We start from the raw sequence: 26,267 nt of genomic DNA on the forward strand, positions 1-26,267 counted from the left end.
TTCTTATTAATACATAAGGCAAAACAGAAATGGGTTTTTTTGCTTTTGCTTTTTCTTAAATTCCTACTCTCTCTGGGGCTACCAGGAAAACTGAACATATTGGCTCACATTTGAAGAAACTTTTATCCTAGTTGCTCCAATGGGATGCCCTAAGGTTATTTAGTTTACTATTTGCCTGAATCATTAAAAGATTAGTATATTAATAAAAACAGGGATTTGTAAATGCTCACTGTCACCCCCTTAGAAGCAGTTCCTTAAAAGCTAAGCAAGTCTGCTAAACAATTTAACATCAGTACTTTTGTTTTTCAGTGCCAATATCTGTCAGGTGCTGTTCTGAGATCTTTAGTAAATATGATAAAATATAGGTCATATTCCATGCTGGTCAATGTGACTAAAAAAGCCAACATATGTAACAACAGCAAAGAAAAGGCAGTATGCTAAATAAAAAAAGTGCCAATGGGTATAGCAATGTACCTTATACATTATAGGTGTTCCACACATGTGTTGAATAAATAAAAGCTTATAGTTTATGTATAGTAATACCCATAAATACATGTTGCCATTTTGTAGTTCTAGTAATCTCACCCATATAACATGCAAGTCTGGTTCAAATGGAATAAGAAAAAGTGAGTGTTATGGTGGAAAAGCCTACTAGGTACTCATGGTTCGGGTGGAGAAAAGTTTCTCCTGCAGAGGTTAGAATATATAAAAATAAAAAAGCTAATTTTATTCTTTTAAAAAGAGAGAGAGATTGAGGGAGTGAGAGAGAGGAAAGAGAAGGTGAGCAGGGAAATGGCTTGGCATCTCGAAGAAAGAGAAGGGAGTGCCGGCCCTGAGGTCAAGAGGGTTGCTGATTTTAAGGGGGACAAAGAGGAAAAAAATAGTGGTGGCTGTCAGTTGATAACAAAAGTGGCAGCAGATGTCAAAGTCAAGAGTTGGTTTCCGCAGGAGATGTGACTCTGCCCTCCGGATATAGTTGAGGCTGTTGCTTGTTCTCCTGCTGTTTACTCAGGAACTCTGTAAAAGCAGAATCTCAAAAAACAATTTTAAAGAGAAAGATTTACATCTCTTTTTCATCTGCTCAGCTCTTTTCAGAAGTTGTGCAAAACAGAACTCCCTCGGGGTACCTGTTAGCGGGAGAACTCAGAGGATTGATATTTAACTGTTACTAGGAAATTGTGGAATTAGGTGTTTTCCTATTATTTTTGCAAGGCTGCCCCTTTCTGTGAGGTTCTTTTACTTTTGAGGTGAGATCATTTGTGATGCTGGAAAAAAAAAATCAACAAACCACAGAAAGATTATAAGTCATGACAGGACTATTCAAGTTAGTACTAGAAAAAGTAGCATTTTAGAATGGCACTTTCTTTAGGAAACTGGACTCCTTAGCTTCTGTACATTGCACTGAAAAATACTTTCAATATGGTAATACTAAAGTTGATGAAGAATGCGAATACTAAAACGCATTCAAAATGTATCTGTATCATGTTAAATAACTATGCATCAAGTACTAATAAAGACAAAAATAGCATATTGTATATAATTTTACCTTCAGAATATTTCTCTTTCTTCATATAGTTTTTTTGTTTTGGTTTAAATCATAAATAGTTAAATCCATTAAGATTTTTTTTTTTTTTTTTTTGAAACAGAGTCTCACTCTGTTCCCCGGGCTAGAGTGCCATGGCGTCAGCCTAGCTCACAGCAACCTCAAACTCCTGGACTCAAGCAATCCTACTGCCTCAGCTGGGACTACAGACATGTGCCACCATGCCCGGCTAATTTTTTCTATATATATTTTTAGCTTTCCAAATAATTTCTTTCTATTTTTAGTAGAGATGGTTGTCTCACTCTTGCTCAGGCTGGTCTCGAACTCCTGACCTTGGGTGATCCACCCGCCTCGGCCTCCCAGAGTGTTAGGATTACAGGCGTGAGCCACTGTGCCCGGCCCCACTAAGGTATTTTTAAATTTTTATCAGAGGGTTATTGTGCTCAGAGAAGTCAGCCCCCTTACAGACGGTCCCAACAACAACATGTTTAATCAATAGATGTAAAAACTGCAGGATGAAATTCCAGTCATCAAAAGGGAAAAGAGAAGGCAGATAGAGTAGACATTGAAACTAAGGTTGAAGAGGCAATAATTTCACTGAACTCACAAATTGTCAGTTATATCCTGGATTTCACTCCAGGGTTGTTTGGGGACACTTGGAATCTGGGGCCAGAACAAGCAAAGAAATTGATTTTATTCAGGCTATTGCAATACAGAGAATACCACAGATGCAAAGACCAGAGTTTCTTGGCAGAATGGTTTTGTTGGGACTCAGAAACAATACTCAAAATAAAAGCCTCAGAAATAGTCTCAAAAACAAAAGATTTTTTTTTCTGACCTTATTGTGTTCTCTTGTCTCTCAGTCTCATTTTCCCTTGAGTTTAGTCATAGAAACTAGAATCCCTCTTTTCCAAGGCAGATCATAGAAAACAGAACCTCTTTTCCCCAAAGCCAGCCATAAACCTTAAAAATCTTACTCTAGTTTTTTCTCACTTTTTGTGTAAAAACTGACCATATAAAAATTATCTGACTTTCCTTGTTTGACTGTAGGTCACACGACCCCCACTTCAGAGAGGGTCCTGTTCTATACACAGAAGGAGAGAATGCATACTCAGAGAGGCCAAGAAGCATCTATACAGACAGACCTTGCTGGATTTTCCCAGTCTATTAACATTAGATTTTACCCTCTTTATCTAATTTTACTTCTACATGGCTATCTATGCTTTGTTAAACCTGAGTAGAAAAAAACATACAATTTCCCATATCTTTGCATCTTCATTCTGAAGGCTCCCATATACACATTAGATAAATTTATATGTCTTTTTTCTAATGAATCTGCTTTTTGTGAGTTAATTTTTTAGCAAACCTTCAGAGGACAAAGGGAAAATTTTCCTTTAGCCTCCAAAGTTTGGTGTCCCAAACAGGATCAAAGCTCCACTCTTCTGAAAGCCACAGTGAAGGGACTCCAGGACCTGATTAGTTGGCAAAAGGGTAAGAATTTCTTACCAGCCAGGCTCTTGGCCTTTCTGTCTGTGCGTCTATTCCGGTTGAATAGACGGTATAAGTCACTGTTTTCTCTGTAAAATTTTGATTAATGGGAGAATAGGATCTGTGTGTTTGGTTTCAGGTGTAGCAACTCTGGTGTACCTTTTAGTATTTTGCAGTAAGAATATTCATATTGTTTGATCCCTTTCCTCCCAGAAATAGTATTTTCCTTTGTCTTCATCTTTCTGTGTTGTTCTGTCAATAAAGAGGGATACCAGGCGAGATTCCCTCTCACCTTATTTTATGTCCTTAAGAACATGACTTGTGACCAAGTGGGAGCACTCTCTCATGGCCTCCATCATCCAGGGATTGTGATTTTCAGGTCACATCGGGTAGCCAGTCTGAAAATATCTGGGAATTTGAGACTTTTTGTTCCGGATGTGTTAAGCTCTTACGAGACTTTGTTTCACCCCTTTTGGTCTGGCAACAAGAGTCTTTTGCTATCTTAGCCTATTCCTGGGAGTAAATCTTTCTGGGAGAGATCTTTGAGATTGCTTCTTCTATGCTGTCGCCAGACCATAAAGAGACTACTGTATTAAGTCATTATTAAAATAAATACACCATTAAAAATTCTAATCCGTGGCCAAAAGATAAATCCTTTAAATTAAAAAGAATCTGAAATTTAAAAACTTCAGGAGATCTCATGTTCTAAATAATTACCTTATTTATATTCATGGGAAGATCAAAATTTTAAAAAAGACATATTATAGTCTATCATGACTAGCCTTAAAAATTCTTTTAACTAAATTAAAGACCAAAAATCTGACCTAAAAAAAGGTAAAATCCTTTATAAGTTCAAACTGCCTGTGTGGTTAACAACCAAGTCTGCCCCACCTTATAGTCCAGTAATTAAAATTCCACACTTTCAGCCAGGCACAGTGGCTCACGCCTGTAATCCTAGCACTTGGGAGACCGAGGCGGGTGGATCGTTTGAGCTCAGGAGTTCGAGACCAGCCTGAGCAAGAGCGAGACCCCATTTCTATTAAAAATAGAAAGAAATTATCTGGCCAACTAAAAAATATATACAGAAAAAATTAGCTGGGCTTGGTGGCACATGCCTGTAGTCCCAGCTACTCGGGAGGCTGAGGCAGTAGGATCACTTGAGCCCAGGAGTTTGAGGTTGCTGTGAGCTAGGTTGAAGCGAGCGAGACTCTGTCTCAAAAAAAAAAAAAAAAAAATTTCACACTTTCACCACTGTGGCTTGAGTTCAATTTCTGGTCAGGGAACCAGTCTCTTTTGGTTTTATACTTCTTGACTTCTTGCGATACCCATTTATCTCTTTGGAGATGCCTCCTGCATCCTTGGTTAAATCATATTCTTGGTTACAGCTTATTGGTTTCACTTTAAAAGGTAACTTTAGTAAACAAAACAGAAAATAGTTCAAAACCCAAAAATATCAACTGTTTGTCCTAGCTAAAATCTCATAAGAGAATTTAAAAGACTTTGTATTTAAAAACTTTATGGTTAAAAGGCAGCTTAATTAAAATCTGATGCTCAGTAGGGGGCCGAGATGGTAGACTAGAAACAGCCTGAGCACTTTGCTCTCAAAGACAGGATTGAAAGTGGCAAGTACATGTTCGCCTATGGATGGATTATCTTGGAGACAGCACTGTGAATCATCAGAGAAGTGACGGGAGACACCCAAGTGAAGGAAGGAGAAGTGGGGTGACCTACTCAGCAGGACTGGAGGTACCTGGGGAAAGGACGATGAGGAAAGAGAAGATTTTGCGGGGAGAGGATAGAGCACAAGCAACAAATATGTGGAGAAAAATGAGTTGAACAGAAAATTGCAGTTGGTTGGAGCAAAAGCAGAGACTCTACCTTGAAAAGCAGGAGAAAACAGTACACCAAAAGTAGGCTGAAGATGAAGAGGTCCCAGCAAGGAGCCCTGACTTTTATTCCACCAGATGTAATTAGCTATTGAAGGGTTTTGAGCATGGAAGGGACAAACTCACTGTGATATGTTGCAGAATGCAGGCATGATGGAAACAATGGAATGAACTCTTATTTGAGCTTATTAGAAATCCTATTAGAAAATTTTGCCTCTTTTTAAGAAGTCTTAAGAAGATCTTCCATAGCTTAGAAGTGACCTTCAAGATACTTGAATAGATTTGGAAAAGGAATGCAGAAGGAAGAAGCAGAAAGCAGCCAAAGCAGGTCATAGCTTCCTAGGATGCCCTCACCATTAATTTAATTTGATGCCTGTCAGCATCACAGAGGTCTAGCCCCTCTATGAACTCTTCTAGAAAACTAATCAAGTTCCAACTCTGTAATGACCCTCAGCAATTTACTTTAATCTCTACAGGACTCAATTTCTGTGTCTGCAGTAGAGATTAGTACTACTTAAGGCAGTTTTCGCCTCATTCATTAAGAATGAAAACTCTCAGGCCTACTGAATTGGCCCACATCAACTGAATCAGAATCTTCATTTTAGTAAGATCCCCTAATGAATCATATGTACACTGGTCTAGAGAAGCTCTTTGTTCTCTTCTGAGAACATATTTAGTCAAATCCCATTAATTATAGATTCCATAATTATAAATATGCCAGTTCACTGAAATCTATTTGTAACCCCCAAATCCATACTTGCAGCCACTTGTGGACATGCACAGAGTGGTGAAAAATTTAAGTCAGATGTGCATGTCCCCAGGTGAAATCAAACAAGGTGACATTCTGCCTTCATGTTTCAGCTTTAACACTCTATACAAGTATCTTTTTTGTGGTTTATTTAGTGTCATGTATTTGCATTTCTGTGCTTTTTTTTGGTGACTTCCTTGTTTGAAATGGCTTCAAAATGTGGTGCTGAAGTGCTGTCTGGTGTTCCTTAGTCCAAGAAGGCTGTGATGTGCCTTATGGAGAAAATATATGTGTAAGATAAGCTTCATTCAGGCATGAATTATACTGCTGCTGGACACAAGTTCAATGTTAATTAATCAACAACATAAATAAGGTGTCTCTAAACATAAACACGCATAAAACAAGGGCATGTATTCATCATTTGATGGAAATGTTGTTACCAAAAGTTTGCAGGAACCTGATCCTGTATTTCTCCTAGGAGCAATGGTTCATTATTTGCTAATTCAGAGTTCACTGTGACTTCGTAGAACATAACTACCAGAAAGAACAAGAATCAACAATACTACTACTGGGAGAAAAAAATGATCTGAATATAAAATAAGAGAAAGGATATTTTTCAGAACTGATAAACAAACATTTAGAAACATGTAAAAAGAAACAATTTCAAAACAACTAAAACTTTGCTCCAATTCTGTACATTCCATGAGGTCCTGAAAAGGCTCTGTTCCTCTTAACTGTGGTGAATAGCCCTGGTATAGAACAATTTTGTTTTGTTTTTAGATAGAAAAAGAGACAAAGTTCCACCCCTGCATGTCGATTTGACTTGTTTTCTTTAAGAAGATGAAAGCCAGGGTGTTTCATTTCTCACATTCTCCTCATTTGAGTTTTTCTCTCTTTCCTTAGTAATCCCACCTTCAGCCCAACAAGCACCCCTTTCTTCCTGTAAGGTGTATTGACTTTCAGAATTCTTAAACTAATGCACAGCTCAAATCCAAGCAGATTCTCATGTGAACAATTTTCCATTCCCTACCCTCCCTTTCTTTTTCATTTCTGTGTTTATCCTTTTAGTGTTTACATAAGCATTTTGTTCTTTTTATCATTAAAAGATAAATCCCTGAAATACAGTGGGGGCCTTTTGTGGCCTTGCTAAAAATCTAGATATTCAGGAAAAAAAGCTTAAAGGACTCTTGGGAGATTCATTGCAAACAGGAAGATACCACAATGCATAGTCATCAGACTGGCCAAAATAAACATAAAATAGGCCCTCCTATGAGCTATAAGGCAAAAGAACCAGGTAACCTACAGAGGAAAACCCATCAGACTAACTTCAGACTTCTCAACTGAGACCTTACAAGCCAGAAGAGACTGGGGCCCCATTCTCACTCTTCTCAAACAGAATAACACCACTCTAGAATCTTGTACCCACAAAAGTAAGTGTCTTATATGAAGGCAAAATAAAGACTTTCTCAGACAAGCAACAACTGGAGAAATTCATCAAGATGGAGGCCTGCCCTCCAGGAAGTACTCACAACAGTGTTACACATGGATCAGCACAATAAACACTCACCACTGTAAAATTATCCAAAAGCTAAAGGTCAAAGGCCAGATACCACAATGACTCAAGAAAGAAAAAAAAAAAGCAACAAAGTTCAACTTTGCTGTTGGACAGCTCTGATGATTAGAAACTTCAAGTTTTATTGTTTGTTGAAATTACATTTCCTGTAAGTCCCAACCATTGGTGACAGTTATACTCAGGAACAAATAAAAGCTGTTCTCTTTTTGTTTAAACTTTTAAGTTATAGGAGGATAGCTACCATGTTTTTCTTTAGCCTGCTTGTATCCCTTCCTTGCCTCAACAAATATTTTTGATAGCTTACTTTTGGCAAAGCATTGTGTAATAGCCATTTTTTTTTTCCTTTCCGGGTTAAACAACTCCACAACTTTCAACCTTCCTTTGAAATATTTGTTTTCCTGATCCCTCAACATTCTAATTACCCTAATTTGCACATACTCTAGTGATGTCTTTCTAAAATGCAGCACCTAGAAATAAACACATAGAAAATGTAGATTATCATGAGTAATAATTAATAAGTAGGAATTATTAAACTCAGCAATATATTATACAGAGGCAGCAGAGGAGGCAGACACAAAAGTATATGGCCACACTATTCTTGCCTTCAAAAAGTTTTGAATCCAACTGGAAATAAGATTACAATTTTAGATTATATTAAATATAAAAATAAGCATTATAGGGGCTCAGAGAGTTCACAGATCTGTGTTCTAGAGTTATTACTGGAAGTTTACCGGTTCTAAACAGGGTTGGTTGGGTCCTGAAAACTACATTGGATTTGAATATACCGAGTTTAAACAAGCACCCAGGTACTCTGTCCAAAGTAGCATAAATATTAGTAGGGCCTAAAATGAACCACCCAGATTTCTTTGCTCTCTGCTTAGTCTTTTCCCAACTCTCTAGAGCAGAGAAAAAAATCGTTGCCTGAGATAGCAAATTAATTATCAAATCTACAATTTTCGGAATGGCCACTGGAATTTAAACTTGGCAAAATTCTAATTTTTGTGCTTGCTCCTCTATTTAGCCTGCGGTCAGAGAATCGAATTTCTTTTTGGGATTGATTTTAGGTACAGCTCAAGCGCAAATAATAGCATTGCTTTAAAAAAAAAAAAAATTGTTCTGTCAAGACAGGAAGACTGGAATGGAAACAAAAAAGGGTCTGTTTCCGGAGTCCTACTTACCCTTAATCAAGATGGTGGACATCTTCAGCACATGCGCAGAAGCGACGCTGGGGCGGGAAGTTCCGCCGCGTCGGGGCTCGCTCCGGGCAGGGATTGGCGGCGTGCGGGCCGAGGGGCGGAACAGGAAGCACCTGTGTTGTGGGTCTCAGCTGCTTGATTTCTGGCGTCTCTCCCGCGCTCAGTTTCTCGCTGTAAGTGGTGCCTTTGCCAAGGGTGCCATGGGGGAAGCGGAGAAGTTCCACTATATCTATAGTTGTGACCTGGACATCAACGTGCAGCTTAAAATGTAAGAGACTCGTGGGGACAGGCAGTGGGATTGCTTGGGCACAGGGACGGGGCGGCGGAGGCTTGTGTGGAGTAGGGGGCGGGTAAACATGGTGAGTGGCCTGGAGGCTGCGACCAGGGCCGGCCCAGGGGCTGCAGCCAGGCAAACGGAGGAGTGAATCGTGGAGAGGGGCCATGTGGGAGAAGGATTAAAGACGTGGTCTCAATGAGAAGGACAGCGGTAGGAATAAGCCCTTCAATTCCACAGTGTTTTACGGTTTTCTAAGCATTTTGCTGTTCAGCCTTCTGAGGGGTTATTACTGTTACGTTTTACACATGAAGAAATCAAGTTTCACCGTAAATAAGAGGGAGGAAGATCTTTGGAACGGGGCTGGAGGGGGGAGTGGAGGCAGCACATGGGTATAGTATTAATAGCATGGGAGGTGGTAAAGGCTTAGGTTGAAAGTTGGGGCGGTCTGGCACTGTTAAAAGCAGAGCAGTTGGGAGTGAGTCAAAGAGGAGGGTGCCAGGTGCAGAGAGACCAAGACAGTATGAAAAAAGAGTCTTGTAGAAAAACCATGGGGGCACCACAGTTGAAGTAAAGACCAAGAGCATGACATCTTGAGATGAAAATAATGAAACTGTTGTAACACTGAGGGACGGGCAAAACCGAGTTGGAAATTGTCCCTTTTAAAGTGGTTATATAGGAGTTTTGTCAAAGCTTTTACAAATTATTAACCACGTCATTCATAATCAGGTAAAAATTACTGTGTAGGGTCAGTGAATATTCAACAAATATGTGTCAAAGGGCTACATGTCTTCAGTATGTGATAAATACATTTTCTCAATTGTCAGCTGTACCTTCGAATGATTGATTACTTTTATTTTCAGAAGTCACGTTTTAGTCTCTGACAAATCCTTTACTTTTCAGTTTGTGGTGGTGGTAAAAATAATATGTCAACAACCAAAACTGTCCCTTACATACCTGTTTTTAAGGTCATTTCTGCAGCATACACCACTAGAAGTTTGTACAGGATCTGTATTGTTATCATCTGATAAAGGGCTTTCCCTCAGTCTTGTGCCTCTCAGTATTTCTTGTGCATATGAATGCAGTTTTTGAAACTTTTGAACATTAAAAAGAAATCCAAGAAATGAGTCCATTATTAACATACACACAGATACACATATTAAGTATTTTGAGCAAAAGGTAAAGCATAAAGCAGAAGTTTGGCAAAATTCAATACTAACAGTTCTGTAGCTTCTGAGACTGCAGTTGTTGGGTGTTTTGTTTGTTTTGGTGGAGGGGAGGCAGAAAATAGCAATTTAGAGTCATATCGTCAAGAATAGTAAATTTTTTATTCTATTTATTCTCCTAGGCCTTTTCATCTTATTTCTATCATTTTAATAATAACTTGCACTTTGATATCTCTTTTCTTAGCATCATAATTGAACATCAAACTGCCCATGGTCACTTCAGATATCTTAAATCACTATAAAGGCAGCTTGTCCAAAGTTGAGTACATCATTGGCTTACCTCCAACTCTGATCTTCCTGTGTTTTCTCTCACTCTATTTTGGTGATTGTTAGTTGCATAATCCAGCAAATTTGTAAACAGGGCAAACTGCAAGTCTTGCAGACATCCACCTCTTTCCTTCTCTGTTCAGTCTCTCACCAAGTTGTCTTGAATCTACCTGATAAATTTGTTTGTTCTATGCTCCTATTTCTCTCCTACTGCCCCAGCTTTAGTATACCTTTTTCCTTTCTGTTTTGATGGAAATTCTTCTAACTGGGTCTCCTTGCTTTCTGTCCCACCTCTCCAGTGGATTCTTATACTGCTGCCAAAATCATAAATACAAATCTTATTATTTTATTCTTTCAGTTCAAATAATTCCATTAATAGATTTTTAAATTGTTCTTTTTGTGCCAGGCACTGTACTGAATTTGTTGGCTACTTAGCTTCATTGTCCAGCCCTCGTTTTCTTTGTCACCTTTAGGTTCTTCCCTGTGTGAACTTTATGCTTTAGCTATATTATACAAACAACTTGCAGTTCTCCAGACATACTGTCTTGCCTGTTTGCCTTTGTGTATGCTGCTCTTTCCCTTTGGGATGACTTCCTACCTCTATTGCTCCCACTCCTATATATTGTTCAGGCTTATTTCAGGTATCTATCTGGGATACTAAGTCCCTGCCCCAAGCCAGGTTAAGTGCTCTGGAGACTCTTTGACTTATCTTACTATAGAGGGAGCTCCTCCTTGGCCTGGATTTTATTCTTAGCTCTGTTATTTACTTTCTGACCTTGGATAATGAGTTTAATCTCTGAATCTCTGCTTCCTCATTTATAAAATAAGAATATGGTGAAAATAAAGTAAGAAAGAATATATAAAATGCCTGGCACCATATCTGATATAATCTTGATGTCCAAGAAATGCTGCTACCTCTTTAATACTATCTTGTGCAGACATCTTTTATGATTTATAATACTGTATTTTTTTAATTTAAAAAATGAACACAAAATATATGTACATATAAAAAAGTGGGAAGAGTACCCCCCCAAAATGCATTTAAAAGTGAGCTTTACTCCACAGAAGTCGTGACATAACATTTTCTTTTAATACTTTATTGTTTATCTTATCTTTCATTTTTTTGGCCCCTATGCCTACTACAGTAAATGTTTTCTGAAAGAATAGATGACTAAATGGTCAACTTGAAATGAATAAAATGAAACTAAGGCCTGGGACGTTGGTGACTTCTAAATGGTAGATCAAGAGTTGGTGGAAGAGTTTAAAATTCCATAGCCTAAAATAGAGAAATATGTTGATGAAGATAGGAATGATCTTAGGTGTGTTAGGATTTTAAGAGACCCATATTATATATAAAAGTGACTTTAATTTCATATATAGGAAAACATTGTTTAGGTAGTATAAGATCACCTTGACACAAACATAAACCCTTTTTATTACTTGTACATGTGTATATATACTCAAAAATGCCTATCTAAAAAATTGTTGTTCTTGTGCTTTCAGAGGAAGCTTGGAGGGGAAGAGAGAACAAAAGAGTTACAAAGCTGTCCTAGAAGACCCAATGTTGAAATTTTCAGGGCTATACCAGGAGACATGCTCTGACCTTTATGTTACTTGTCAAGTTTTTGCAGAAGGGAAGCCTCTGGCCTTGCCGGTGAGAACATCCTACAAGGCGTTTAGTACAAGATGGAAGTAAGTTGTTTTCCTGCATATGGTGGATTCAAGACTATTCTTCTGTTTCTTGATGGAAGTTGCAAGTGTTATTATGATTTAGTAGGGATTACAGAGAAATTTCTTAATATCTATGTATGTTGATGGGATGGTGTGAAGCAGTAACATACTTAAATAAAGTATTATGCCTGTCAGTATTATAACTGCAGTTGATATGGAAGTAAATTTATGTTTGTGTTCAGTATATTGAAATTTTGATAAGCACATGACTGATTTACAGCATAACTGAAACCAAAAACACATCTGTAGCATCTTTAAATTCTCTACCATTCTCTGCCCTTGAACACATAAACTCTTCTGGATGGTCTGGAATATTGTCTAACCTGACGTTTGGAGCTCAGATCTTTAGAGAGATCTATTGTCATATGTTCAGATAAAATTTTTATTATTATTTTACATATGAAACTTTTTTTTAGTTTCACGGTTTATTCAGCATGGTACATTAGCAAAACATTGTCAGGATGCAGGGTAAATGTAATGAACATGAAGCTCTTGTTTTTCGAGAAAAATATTGTGGATCCTTAATCTAACCTCTTGGCACTTCTTATTTGATAGACTCTCTAGTGCAGTTCTAATGTTCAATCAGTGAGTTTTATTCGCTACCCTGGTAGGCTTATTGCAGGATACACAGGTTGTATGCTCTTAAGCAAGGAGTTTATACCCACAGTATTCATGGAAGACAAGATGAGGCCACGTAGACAGCCTGGCTGTGCAGTTAAAGGTACAACCCTGTGTGTACCAGGTGTCACCCAGAAGCCTGAACTCTGGTGACTGGGCTACATCAAAACCAATTATTTTAATGGTATAATTTCCTTAGAAGATTTTTTGTGGCAACATATAGATATATGCACACACACAGCATACATATGTATTTAATACTTTTTATTCTGGAAAATTTTAAACCTGCAAATGTAGAGAGAATAATATAGTGAACTCTTAAGTGTCCATCACCCAATTACTAATTACTAACTTATGGCCAATCTTATATCCCCACCATTATTTTGAAGCAAATTCCAAACATTGTAACATCTTAACTATTTCTGTATATCTCTTTTTAAACATAACTACAGTACCATCATCATCCCTAAAACAATGGACCAGAATTCCTTAATTGTATCAGAGATTCTTAAACTGGAATCAGGAAATCTTTAAAACTTTGAGATTATATGCAAAATTTTGTGTCTTGTGTATTTTTTCATGGACAGAGGTCAAAGTTTAATTAGATTTTTTGAGGTGACCTGTCATTCAAAAGAGAGTTAAAACAAATTTAGGTCTAGAAGGTCAAAAACTATAGGGAATTCAACTTTTCTTGGCAAGGAAAATTACATAGTGGTTCTGTTCCATACTTTGGCAAAAAAAGAAATTAGAGAAAAAGCAAATTCCCAATTAGAGGAAGATTAAAATTTTTCTCTTCCTCCCATTTGCCAACGCGTCTTTGCGTTATTTTGTATTATATATTTGCAAGGATGTACAAACTCCCATGTTTGCTCTCCAAAAGTTTGAATTTTCTTAATTTATGTTTTTAAACTATGAAACTAGTCAATGAAGTAAGTACTGTAAAATTATTAAAAATGACTTTTTGAAATTAAAGTGTCTGAGACAGCTTTGTAGAGAAAATAGATTTGAGAAAAATACCTTGTTTTGGGTAAAATAACATGAGAATAGGTTTTATTTAAAATATGTCCTTTTTAAGAGATTAAGGGAAAACATTTATACATTTTGTATATCCTGTTCTTTACTATTCAGAAATTGAATTTAATACTAATTCATCAAAACAAAAATTGCGCTCCTAAAATGGAGGGCAAAACTTAACAAAGCCATTATTCTTTATAAATACTTGCTTAAAAGAAATATTCTATAAACTGTGGAAAGAAGAAAGTGTACCGTAAAAAGATCTCTTGCTATTAATATTAGAAGTTTTGCATTTCCTTAGTTCAGGTAGTATTTTGGAGGTAGCATGAGATTCCAAATTGTCTAAATCTGTTTGCTTTTTGAGTTTCTGATAGTGAGTTGTGACAGTTCTAATAATGAGGAATTCAACCAGAATTTATCCAAGTCTGTCCTATCATATCCGATTCCATCTACCCTGTCCTTCAGTAAGAGATCCCATAGTGAGGGAAACTTGTACTTTCTTTAATTACATTTAGGGTAAATTCTCATTTTTGGTGTATATACTGCAAATTTCTAAGTTTTTTATGTGAATATTATTCGTAGGCAAGTAGTTTAAATTTTCAAAAACATTATATTCTGCCTTGTCTCATAAAAGATTTGAAATGACGTTAGAAAAACACGTATAATAACAATCTAATATAATTAAAATATCACTAAGTTAGGATTTAGAAGTATATTAATCAGACTGGAGAGTTAGTGCAATGTTGTGTGGGGGTGGGCTACGTGGTGGGGATTGCAGCATCCAGATTTAGGCTTTACAATCTTGGCATGTTTTGAAAGTTGCCCAGTGAATTTAGTCTAGAAGTTGATGAACAGAACAAAATAGTGTTCAAAATATGTAGCTTTTTGGTGTCTCACTAGATCTTTCCATAAGTTCTAGATTATCAAGAATAGTTTTCAGACTTTTTAGCTGCAGAATCATTTTCTTCAGAAAAACTCTTTTCCAGAAGCCCAGTATGCAAAACAGATTTAAGTGCAGTTGCCTTGATTTAAAGAGATGTCGTGGCCTGGTGTTGGACAGCAAAAAGGTTTGAGACAAATGAATTGGTGGGTCACAGGTATTGTCTTCTAGTCACTAAGGGACAGAATATAGAGGTGAGAAGTTTCACAATTCATTTTGGATATTATCACTAAGTTTCTTCTTTAACTGTTAACCTCTATGGTTTGTTCATTTGGCAAAATATGGCACTGCTTCTGCCCTACCATGTGGATTGTAATTAAATAAATTCATTTAGTTGCACAAGCTTATCTGTAGTAGGCAGTGGCTTTCTTAAGCATGCGATTTATTTTGTAAGAATTTCATAGAAGAAAAGGATTTAATGACTTTTTGCTTCTCCTTGAAATTGATAGCCATCTCTAATTTTCTTGGAGGTCTTTAAATTTTTATGATGAATATAAATGATTTGTTGTTTAAGTCTTTGAAGATTTTGTTCATTTTCTTTGTTTTTTTTTTTTCATTTCAGAATGCTTATCAGTGCAGATGTGTTTGATCTAGACTGGGATATGCCCTTTTGAGAATTATTTTGAGTAAAAGGAGAAATAGAATTCTATGTGTCTCCTACGTATTAGTTTGTGTATTGTTTTATAGTATTCTTTTGAGATTTTAAAAGCCATCTGCTGTTTGAGAGAGTTGAAATTATCAAATGAATGCAGTGTGAAGTTTAAATGCAGAAAAAAAAATACAGAAATGAATAGAGGGTAAAAAAAAGCTGTGTTGCCATTAACTATATTATCAAAAACAAACATTCCTTAGTGAGATAATATATACAGACATGCTTTGAAAGCTTAAGGCGCTAATAGTTAAATAACTTGAACAAAAAAAGTCTCACCTAAAAAAGTCAGATGTCTGTTTAGAGCAGTTGAGTAACTTCTTCATGTGATTTAGGTAGTCTATGTAGACTTTTGTGATGTTTTGGTTGCTTTTTTTGCTTTATTCTCAGAAGTGCTTTTGAGTATAATATGAGTAATTTTGATTATTTTATCTTCAGAATGTAATATTGTGTTCTAAAAATGATTAAAGAAAAATCACAGTCTGATTCCGAAAGTTCTAAGAGGTTGAAATGTTTTCCTAGGTTTTTATTAGCCATTGTCATATCCCCTTGTGTTTTGGTGGTGGTGTCTGAGTTTCTTGATTAAAGGTTTATCAGTGCTATTTTTCATGAGCTCTTTTTAAAAAAAATTTCATGTCTTCTATATTTAAAATTGAAGTTGCCTTTAGTAAAATTGAGGTGACTGACACATTATTTTTTTAGAGTTACTAACCTCAATTTTTTGGAACCTTCTCCTCTGGCCAAAACTTCTTGTATGATTTGTTAATTTAAAAGAAAGATATATATCTGTTTCTGTTGATTTTATTTTCGTAGCTGGAATGAATGGCTAAAACTGCCTGTGAAATACCCTGACCTGCCCAGGAATGCCCAAGTGGCCCTGACCATATGGGATGTATATGGACCAGGAAAAGCAGTGCCTGTTGGAGGAACTACGGTTTCACTTTTTGGAAAATATGGGTAAGCATTCTGTTTGTCTCATCTGTAGGAGTGTTGTAGCTTTCTGGCCCGTTTATTTTCTGGAGGGCTTTAATAGTTTATACCCAGTCTGGTTTTCCAGTGAAAACAAGTTAAGTACATATGATCTGGTCATTCCTGAGACTGAATTTCACATATATTTCCCACAGGACATACAGATAGATTAATTAAGAAATACAATTTATATTACTCCAGCGTTAATGATTCATAATATGATTTCTGTTAGAAAATAGAAGTCATTGGGAACTAGAACCTTGCCTTTACAGAAAAAAAGACTATAACTTTTGTTATAGGGTTCTGCTTTGTCATAATAGTGACAGAAAGGATGATAAGTAGGATTGAAAAGCATTAATTTGCTAATGATAGTAATTTTAATAGAAAAGTTAATTCAGGTTTTTAAAAATTTACAGATAATAGAAATTTATTGTAAGAAAAAAAAAAATTCCATAGTCCTGAAGGGTATTTTCTCTCTATCCCTTTTGTCCTGGGACAGAGGGATCATTCTATCTTTAGAGAATTGGTGACATCCTATTACTCTTTTTGCATTTATTCATTGAATTTTTCCCTAAAGAACTTGGTCCTTTATCAAATATTTAGTTACTCTGGTATATAATTATATAGGAAAGGCAGATAAATGTTTAACTTTCTTTCCTCTTTATGAATTTTAAGAATAATTAGTTTGTGCCCTAGTAAGTTGCAAAGGTGATGATTGATGGCATTTTTGTTTTTAAGTTTCATCATGAACTTTTGGACTTAAACATTTTTGATATGTTTTAGTACAGTGCTGTCTTTATTTTTTATAATGCTCTAAAGATTCCATTTTGGTCAGTAGGAGCCCCATGTCCTTTTGGCAGTACTGGAGTAGTAATTGGTAGCTTCTTTGCTTTCTGGTAGGCAGGCTATTCCAGGCTTGTTGAGTAATTTTCTGCTTCAGACCGGGAATCTCTGAAAGAAGTTCTGGTTCCTTTTAGTGGAAAATGGTATAGACCTTAATCTGTCTGGACATTATCAGATGTCTTAATTTTTACTTATTTTACAGTTGAAAAATGTTATTTAATTTGTACATTATTGTATGAATGAGAAGGGTCATATATTGATATTTATTGACTATTTGTGTTTGTTTCTATGTCTTGCTTTTTGACGTCCTTTACCCTTTTTTTTAAATTAAGATAAAATCCACATACCATAAATTCTTTGCCATTTTTTAAATTGTCATTTCTTATTGATATGTAAAGAATCTTTGTAGATGAATAAAATTAGCTCTGTGTATTATGCTACAAATATTGCTTTTCCTGTTTGGCTTATTCTTTTAGTATATATTTGTTTACTTGCTGCTATTCATGGATCTTAAATTATTATGTTGAATTGATCAGTTTTTATTTTTGGGGGGCTGTGAATTTAATGTTTTAGAAAATTCTTTCCCGTTTATTATTTAATTTTTTTTTGGTAGAGGTGGGGTCTCTCCATGTTGCCCAGGCTGGTCCTGGCCTCAAGTGATCCCCTGCCTTAACCTCCCAAAGTGCTGGGGTTACAAGAATGAAGCACCATGCCAGGCCAAGATTACTTTTTTTAAAAAAGGCTTTTTTTCTGTAATACTTTTATTCCTTTAAATTTAAATCTTTGATTATCTAAAATTATTTTTCTGAAAGGAATGAGAATCAGCTTTTTAAAAACAAAAACAAGAGAATCGTATTTGTCCCAGTGCTATTAAATAAGCCATCTTATCCAACTGTTGTAAAACAGTATCTTTTATATGCTCAATTCATTGTGTACTGAAGTCAAACAGAGGCAATATAGTATATACAGTCCTGTGGTGGTTAGGAAAGCAAGTTGTAGAAGTAAATTATCTGGCTTCAAATCCTGGCTGTGCTTAATATCTATGTATCCTTGGGCAAGTTGTTTAACCTTATACCTCAGTTTCTTCATCTGTAAAATGAAACAATGATAAGTATCTACCTCGTAGTAGGTAGTATCTATCTTATAGAGTAGTTTGTGATGATTAAATTACTATATACGTTTCATGAGCCTAATATATATTATATATAAATATTATATATCAGATAATATATTTATGTATTTAATAAATGTTATAATAAGCTCAATAAATATTAGCTCTCATTACTGGACTATTCTATCAGTTTTGAATACTATTATAAAATGTTTTAATATAAGGTAGTGATAAGCCTCATAATATTTCCAGGTTTGTTTCATCAAAATAATTTTATTTGCTCAATTTTTTAAAAAACTCATTGTTATTTGTTAGGAAATCTTACTGAATTCTATATGTTAATTACAGAGAGAATTAACACATTTCTAATATTAAATATTTCTCCAGGAATAGAGTGTGTCAGAAAGGCTTCTGAACTAGATGTAATCTCATTTAGAATACTTGATTGCTAACTAATGTGTAGATATTTTAATGTAGCTATTAAGGAGATATATATTATTGAAATCCATACAGGAAAAGTAATTTAGACATAGTCTGAAACATTGTAACTTTCAGTTTTTAAATATACTTTTTGATGAATTAGCATGTTATATCAGAGTGGACATATTGCTAAATCAGTATTGTTCTTTTTCCAGAGTGTTTGCTCCATATTTTTCTTTACTAGGGAGGGGTTTGCTTGCAACAGAGTTAAAAAAAAAAAGTACAACAGTTTATTACTCTTTAGTGGCTAAATGTTTTTGAAGAACAGCCAGACAGACCTCTTGGTTTTTCCTCTCGGGTTCTGCACAGATGGTCTGGAATATCAGCTGGCGGTTCCCTCATAAAAACACCTGTGTCAGCACTCATGGGTCTAACTTCAGGAAATTTTCTGACTAGGCTGTAAGTGTGGGACAATTGAAATTTCCATAGAAGTACAGTGTAAATGACCTGTCTAAATCCAAATAAACTCTTTCTCAGATTGACGTTTGACAGTTTTTTTAGGTACTACATTAAATCAGTCGTAATCAACCTGTGTGTAAGAATCATCTGGGAAGCTCACAAGAAAAGGGTCTGAGGTTCTCACTAACTCAGTAAGTCTGTGGTGGGGCCCAAGAATCAGCATTTTAAATAAGCATCCTGAGTAATTCTATGAGAGGTAGCCTGTGGACCACATATTAAGAAATACTACATTAACCTTTGTCATAGTAGTTTATGTGACCTAAGCATGCAGTTCTTTTCATGCATTCTTCTTCCTTTATTCCTTCCCTTGATACCCACTTTATTTATAATTCTACGTAGATACCAGTAAAAGGAAAATTCTTTTACCTCTCATCCAAACCAAGTTGGAAATGTGCCTGGAAGACAAATCAGTAATACTTGTTCTACTTTAAAAAGTAATTAAGCCCCAAGGATTTCCATAAAGGTAGAAGTAGCAATAAGTCGGTGGTAACTTCATTGTACTTTCTGGCATTTACTAAAATAAGACTTTGAATCTTGGAAAATCATCTGTTTTCTCTTAACTCTAACTGAAAAATAGTTCATGCTAGTCCTGCATGCCCTGAACACATCAGATGTCAGCTATAAATGAAATGTGTTAGAAAGCAGCACTGATTCTGTGAAATTATCTCACTTAGAGCAGGGTTTCTCAAACTTGAGTGATTTGCTCGTCGCAACTTTCAGAATTCCAGCCATATTTCTGTACTAAGTATGCTCTTATTTTTATTTAACCAAGCTCATTTTTTTTTACTTACATTTATTTTAAAAGAAAAACTTGATATCCCTGCTGTACATGGAACACAAGTATTATCTAACATCAGTAGGTAATAGTAAAACTAAATACAATGAAAACAATTATGCTATTAAATTTTTGGAAATTGAAGCCAAAAAAGATCCCTAATGGAATACAAATGATATGAAATCTATTTGATTTGCAAAGTATGCATACGATACCTGCAAAAAAAGGTCATTCTTTAATTAGAATGGTTCTGTTTGCGCATAGTCAGATGTAAGGAAATATCCAGCTCACTGTGAATTTAAGGTGAAGATAAGGTTTTACATCAACATTTTCTTAACCAGTACAACTCCTGTGTAACTGTAGATTTTAATATAGGTCTGTGGATGCTTTGAACAGTAGGAAAGGAGTGCAAAAAGCTAGATCACCAATTCCTATTCCCTCTAGACTGGCAATTTTACTGACCTTCACCGCACCGCAGAAGAAGGAACTCTGAGAAACCCTTTTTCTCTCTCTGTCCTTGAGTCTTGCCCTGAGGGTGAGCTCGGTTGCAGTGGAGAAAAGCCAGGCATTATCTAGCCAGCTATAGGACTTCTTGTTCAGCTTTGGATTGTGGAAGAAGATGATCTTCAGGATGTTCCAGGTGCTGTAGCAGAGTGCAAACAGCCATTTGTGCCGCTGGGTCAGAGCTGCTTCTCTGCATGGTGCTGTCATCCAGGGAGACAAAGCAATGGGAATCTACTGGGTGGTCTCAACAGGAAGCCTGTGCAAATCTTCTTCCACCTATCATCAAAAATCATGTCATGTGCCACCACTGTTCTGATGACTTAGAGAAACACTCCCTTAGACCATAGTTTCCTTAAATATTATTTATACAATGAAATAAGACCAATTGCCCCTCACCTTTTTCTCCAAAGGGTTCTGGTGTGCACTTAGTAGCTTTTAGAAGTGGTCCTCAAAGCACCTAATATTGTAGTATTGGTGACTTTCTGCCTACCAGCTCTTGCTATTTTCTAGTATCTGTTGTGTGTACTTGAGCTAGTGTGAAGCAGAATTTCTTGGAGAATAGTCTAATTAATAATTGAATGGCTGATCTGCTAGGATAAGGGTAATCTAATTAATAATTGAACGATCTGTTAGGATAAGGCTAGAATAGCTTACTGTCCTTAATTTGAAGGTTTAACTTGGGAGACTTCTAAGTAGTTAAAGAATGGATTGATCATTAGGTTGAATTGGCAAAGAACCATAGGCAAGTTGCAGATATTTCTTGCGGTTGTTTTTCTGAATGTGAATTCTGAAGTCGAGGCACTTGGCACTGCAAGCTGGAGCATCAGCGGCAGCTGTTGCCGGGGCCTCTGCTGGAGTCTGAAGGAGATTCTGCTGTGCTGTTTCTTCTGTCTTGCCTGTTTGGCTTAATTTCCCAAGTGGACACAATGCTCTGAGCATCTTCTGGCTTGCCACCTGGAGGCTGTGTAACTCTCTGCAATGTTCCATTAGTGTCAAAAGAAAGTAATATGTTCACTTGATTGTTTGAGTTACTTGGCATCACCCCTACACTCCGTGTCCCCTATCCTTAAATCTCTTCTTCAGATCCGTCCTGAGGAACCTAAATCATTTAGTAAACTGACTTCTTGCCAAATGTGCTTATTTTTGATTCAGTTAAGTTCAGCCAGCCATAGTATTCACTTGGGGAAGGGAAGGTGGAAAGAAGGAAGGGAAGCCTTCTGCTATTTCGGAAGTTATATTTAAGGATATTTATTTAAAGTGGTATTATCATCTCACTGTACCCAGTTCCTTAGAGTCTGCTCTAAGTAGGTCTGCTTGGTGTTGAATCTATATCTCAGTGGAAAGGGAAAGAAAATTAACTTTACAAAAGGCATGTGTATGTGTGTGTGGTTTTTTTAATGCAGCTTTTTGTTTTGATGTTTAACATGGCAAATAAATATCGAGGATTTTGATTCTTCACAACCAGTTAGTGCATTTTGTATTGAGCCTATAAGGTAAACTTTAGATATGGTTACTGGAATCACCTGTTTTATTGCCAACTTTAGAGACCTTATAACAGATGTGGTCTCTAATCTTCTTGTGTTCATGAGCTTGTAGCTTTTCTTTATAGTTCCCAATGTAAATGTTTATGGCGTCATTACTTATATACATTATATAATGTTCAGTGAAAATCATCTTTATTACCTCAGGAAAATCTGTGAAGACATTTTCCATTAGCCAAACATTATAAGAACAATTTAAAAAGTTTATGTAACCCTTTTATAGTTAGACAATTTTTTAAAGGTTAAAAAAGTATCAGTATACCCAAACATGTATCTTATTTTCTTAAAATATAATTAAATACAAAAGTGTACGAAATACTTTAGACTTGCCTACTTACCTACACACACTTCTAGTTTTTTTCCTTTCCATAGCAGTTGATAACTTGCTCTTTCAGCTTTGGAGCAGATGCTATTTGAGTAGACTTCCTATTTGGAAGTCCTTGTTCAAAAACACTTAAAAAAGAAAACACATTAACAGAAGACCATCTTTAATCCCACATAAAAAACAAACTGAGAAACTTGACAGTGGCATAATTAAAACACATAGTTGTCTAAAACTCTATGAGTTTGTTTAGTTTTTAGATCTTCTTGATAGCTTTTTGAAGGAAACATGACAATCCAAAGGTCATATATTCTTTCACTTTGAAGCAGGACAACCAAACTTAGGGTGAATTTTGACTATATGCTAAACTTCTGATTTGTAGCTTGGGAAATTTTTCATATATGAACCCACTAACGTATGCACTTTTAGAAAATTCCTTTTATGGAAAAGAAGACAAGAGAAAGATCAACCTCTACAACAAAAAAGCTATGAAAGCTAACATTTATTGAATACATACAATATGGCAGTCACATTTTAAGTACTTTTTACTTGTTCTGATATATTTATTTAATTATTCCAGTAACCTTGTGAGATACAGGTACTCTTTATAATCTCATTTTATGAAAGAGGAAGCTGAGGTACAGAGAGGTTAAATGACTTACCCAGTGTTATGTAGGTAACAGCACAGCTGAGATTCAAACCCAAGCAGTTTGACTTTACAATCGACTATGCTGAATTGTCACTTAAAGAAAATAGTTATATAATTATTTTAAATTTTGATTTCAGTCATTGTAAAGGTGACATTCTTCCATTGGATGAGAATTTGATCTCTATTATTTGTAAGATCTCCACCAAAGTGGTGAAGAGTGTGTGCTCATTACTGATCCATCTCTCCTTTTACTTTACTTGTAGAATTCTCTGCAGTAGTTCTAACTGCTTGGAGGAGGAAAGAATGGCACGTGAAAAACAGTGTGACATGGATTTTAGTTGCTTAGTTAATTGCTTTACATCCCACTGAGGGCTTAAAGCTTGGCAATAGAGACATGCATTTCCTTGTGTAGAATTCTCTTTATTTTTAGGAATCTAAAATTTCCTGTAATGAACTGTATTAATTTACTTCTACTCTGAACATTCTCTTTTTCCCTAGCATGTTTCGCCAAGGGATGCATGACTTGAAAGTCTGGCCTAATGTAGAAGCAGATGGATCAGAACCCACAAAAACTCCTGGCAGAACAAGCAGCACTCTCTCAGAAGATCAGATGAGCCGCCTTGCCAAGGTATAAAAGAGATGTTTGGAACAGGTGGAAAGCTCTGAATGATGTCTATTGTGGTATATCATGACATTATGAATTCTGTCAGATTTTTTTTTAAATTTAAATTTAACTTTTTCATAACAGTTTTATTGGATATAATTCATACCGTAAAATTCACCCTTGGAAAGTGTACAATCTAATGGTTTAGTAAATTCACAAAGTTGTGTAATATCACTACTATGTAATTTTAGAACATTTTCATCAGCCCTATTGAAACCATGTACCCATTAGCAGTCCCTCCCCATTTCTTCCTCCACCCAGTTCCTGGCCACTACTAATCTCCTTTCTATCTCTATGGATTTGCATATTCTGGACATTTCATATAAATGGAATCATACAATATATGGCCTTTTATGTCTGAAAATCTGCCAGATTTGAAAATGTGAAGGACTTGCAGATATTTTCAAGATAATCACCTACTTTTACTGGTGACATAGCATTAAAGAGATTCTTACATTTGGAAGTGAAGATTCCTTATACAATTAACTAGTGTAAATTTCTTTCACCCTCCTTTTTATAAGCAGACTGGGTTATTATTTTTTCTTTCACAATTATTTTAATCAAGTGTTTTCACTTAGAAGTATGAAAACTAAGCTCAATTCTATGCTTAAATTACAGCACTGTCACTTACTTTGTGAATCTCCTTCCACATAGCATTGAGTTAGAGACTGTTTAAAGATCCTTTTATAATTCTTTCGTTAAGAGACTTTCTTTTAATCCTTACATGTATTTTTCCTTTCCAATCTTATTAGTTTGAAGGATTCCTTTCATGTCTGGAGAAAGTTTTGATGCCAAGCATTTAACAGCTTGTTTCCTTTACCTACATATGGAAGAAATCCTAATTATTAAGAATAAGTGGGCCGGGTGCGGTGGCTCACGCCTGTAATCCTAGCACTCTGGGAGGCCGAGGCGGGTGGATCGCTCGAGGTCAGGAGTTCGAGACCAGCCTGAGCAAGAGCGAGACCCCGTCTCTACTAAAAATAGAAACAAATTAGCTGGCCAACTAAAATATATATAGAAAAAATTAGCCAGGCACGGTGGCGCATGCCTGTAGTCCCAGCTACTTGGGAGGCTGAGGCAGTAGGATCGCTTAAGCCCAGGAGTTTGAGGTTGCTGTGAGCTAGGCTGATGCCATGGCACTCACTCTAGCCAGGGCAACAAAGTGACACTCTGTCTCAAAAAAAAAAAAAAAAAAAAGAATAAGTGCTTACATTGTCTAGGCTTTGTGCTGCAACATAATAGTTTTGTCAAGTTCATTCTTTCTTTTTGTATTACTCTGTTAAGGAAAAATGGTGTCTTAGGTAGCTAATAAGCATATTAACCAATATATTAATAAATAAATAAAATTTAATATTCAGTTCATCTACTCATTCTGGGATTTTGTTTTCATTCTTATATAGGATGTAGGACAGTTCTTGAGCTTTTCATATGTCTGCCTTCTCTTTAAGACTTTATCTTTTTAAACTACTCTCTGTGACTTTTATAAACCTTGAATAGTTAATAGAAATTTTATTAGAATCAGCTCATTTATAGCCTGTGAGTCACTATAATATGAAAAAGGTTAAATGTCAACTGCAAGAGGAGTGTAGCATATATTGAAGAAGTAAAAGCTTTTATATTGTCTTTTTAGAGCAGCATATTGTAGATGAAATTCTAAATTTGAGGGGGAATGGACAGAACCAAGAGATATAAAGCTGTATGGTTGCATAATTTATCTACTTTGTTTCTCTATTAAATTAATTAGGTTTCTGTTCATGTTTCTAATTTTTTACTCTAATTATTTTTGATGGAAGGTTTGTTTAAAAATAATTTTATAACAGCTATGATATTTTTCAGATATCAGTTCATGTAATATAATTATTGGAATTTGTTTGAGTTGGACTTCTGGCTATTTAATGTAGTACAATCTTATGGTATATATTTCTCATTTTAATCTTTTGAATTTTATAGTAGAAAAAAAGACATAACTTGATAATGGTCAACATTTTTTTCTGACTGAAACAGTAACTCCTTAAGAGTTGTATGGGTTCATATTTATTCATTTAAATATCCATGTACATTAGCAACTCTAGAAATGATGACTAAGCATATGCAGAACTAAATGAAGTGTTGGAAAGAAGCCTTCTTAATGTTTTTGTTAATTGGTAACAATCATCATCAGTCTAAATTCCTTATAAAAGAGCATGGCAAGTGGGTCCTACTTTTATAAGAGATAGTGACTAAAATTTATGTGCTGTCTGCATTGTTCAGAATAGTTGGCAGTTTTCAGATGTCTTATAAATCTTTAAAATGGGAATAAAAATTAATTAGAATAAGCATCTACAGTCCTTCGGAGAGTAATTGGAGCCGAGCTCTTTTACACATTCTTTTACCCCTAACAGAATTGTACTTTTAACTTTTTAATGTAGTGTATACTTCAGAGCTTGCTATGCTGTGACAGCTTGCGTTAGTGTTAACTTATGTTCACCAAAGATTGAATAGAAACCAGGAATTACTTTTTTTAAGGGGAAAAAATGCATCCTGTTCATAGCATTGTTAAAGAATTGCTCCCTCTTTGAAGGAAGCTTTTTCTATTTCTTGGCACTTTGGGCTAATGCTATATTCCATTCTCGATACAGCATTTGGTTGTGCTATTTCAGGTTTCAATATTGTTATATCCCTGCTGCTATTGAAGAATTATGTGTTTTAAAAATGATATCCTGGGTTTGACAAAATTGGAAGCTTGGACACCTGGAAGCACTTTACAGTGGGAAGAGCACTGTACAGTTATTCAGAGTTTTGACCATCCTTCTAACTT

At 35.7% G+C, this 26,267-nt stretch overlaps 1 protein-coding gene across 2 annotated transcripts in view; it reads left to right on the top strand.

Annotated features, from left to right (window-relative positions):
* The first annotated feature begins 8,555 nt into the window (after positions 1–8,555).
* PIK3C3 (phosphatidylinositol 3-kinase catalytic subunit type 3) overlaps positions 8,556–26,267 on the top strand; it is a 106,030-nt gene continuing 88,318 nt past the window's right edge. Inside the window, exons 1-4 of one of the 2 annotated variants that reach the window (XM_045527268.1) lie at positions 8,556–8,702; positions 11,705–11,893; positions 15,967–16,110; positions 23,305–23,434. In XM_045527268.1, the coding sequence (XP_045383224.1) occupies positions 8,635–8,702; positions 11,705–11,893; positions 15,967–16,110; positions 23,305–23,434 (531 nt within the window). In that variant the 5' untranslated portion in view covers positions 8,556–8,634. The remainder of the gene's footprint in view (positions 8,703–11,704; positions 11,894–15,966; positions 16,111–23,304; positions 23,435–26,267) is intronic. The other variant, XM_045527269.1, reaches the window with a different exon arrangement.

This window comes from Lemur catta, chromosome 16 (genome assembly GCF_020740605.2).
Source record: "Lemur catta isolate mLemCat1 chromosome 16, mLemCat1.pri, whole genome shotgun sequence".
NCBI lineage: Eukaryota > Metazoa > Chordata > Mammalia > Primates > Lemuridae > Lemur > Lemur catta.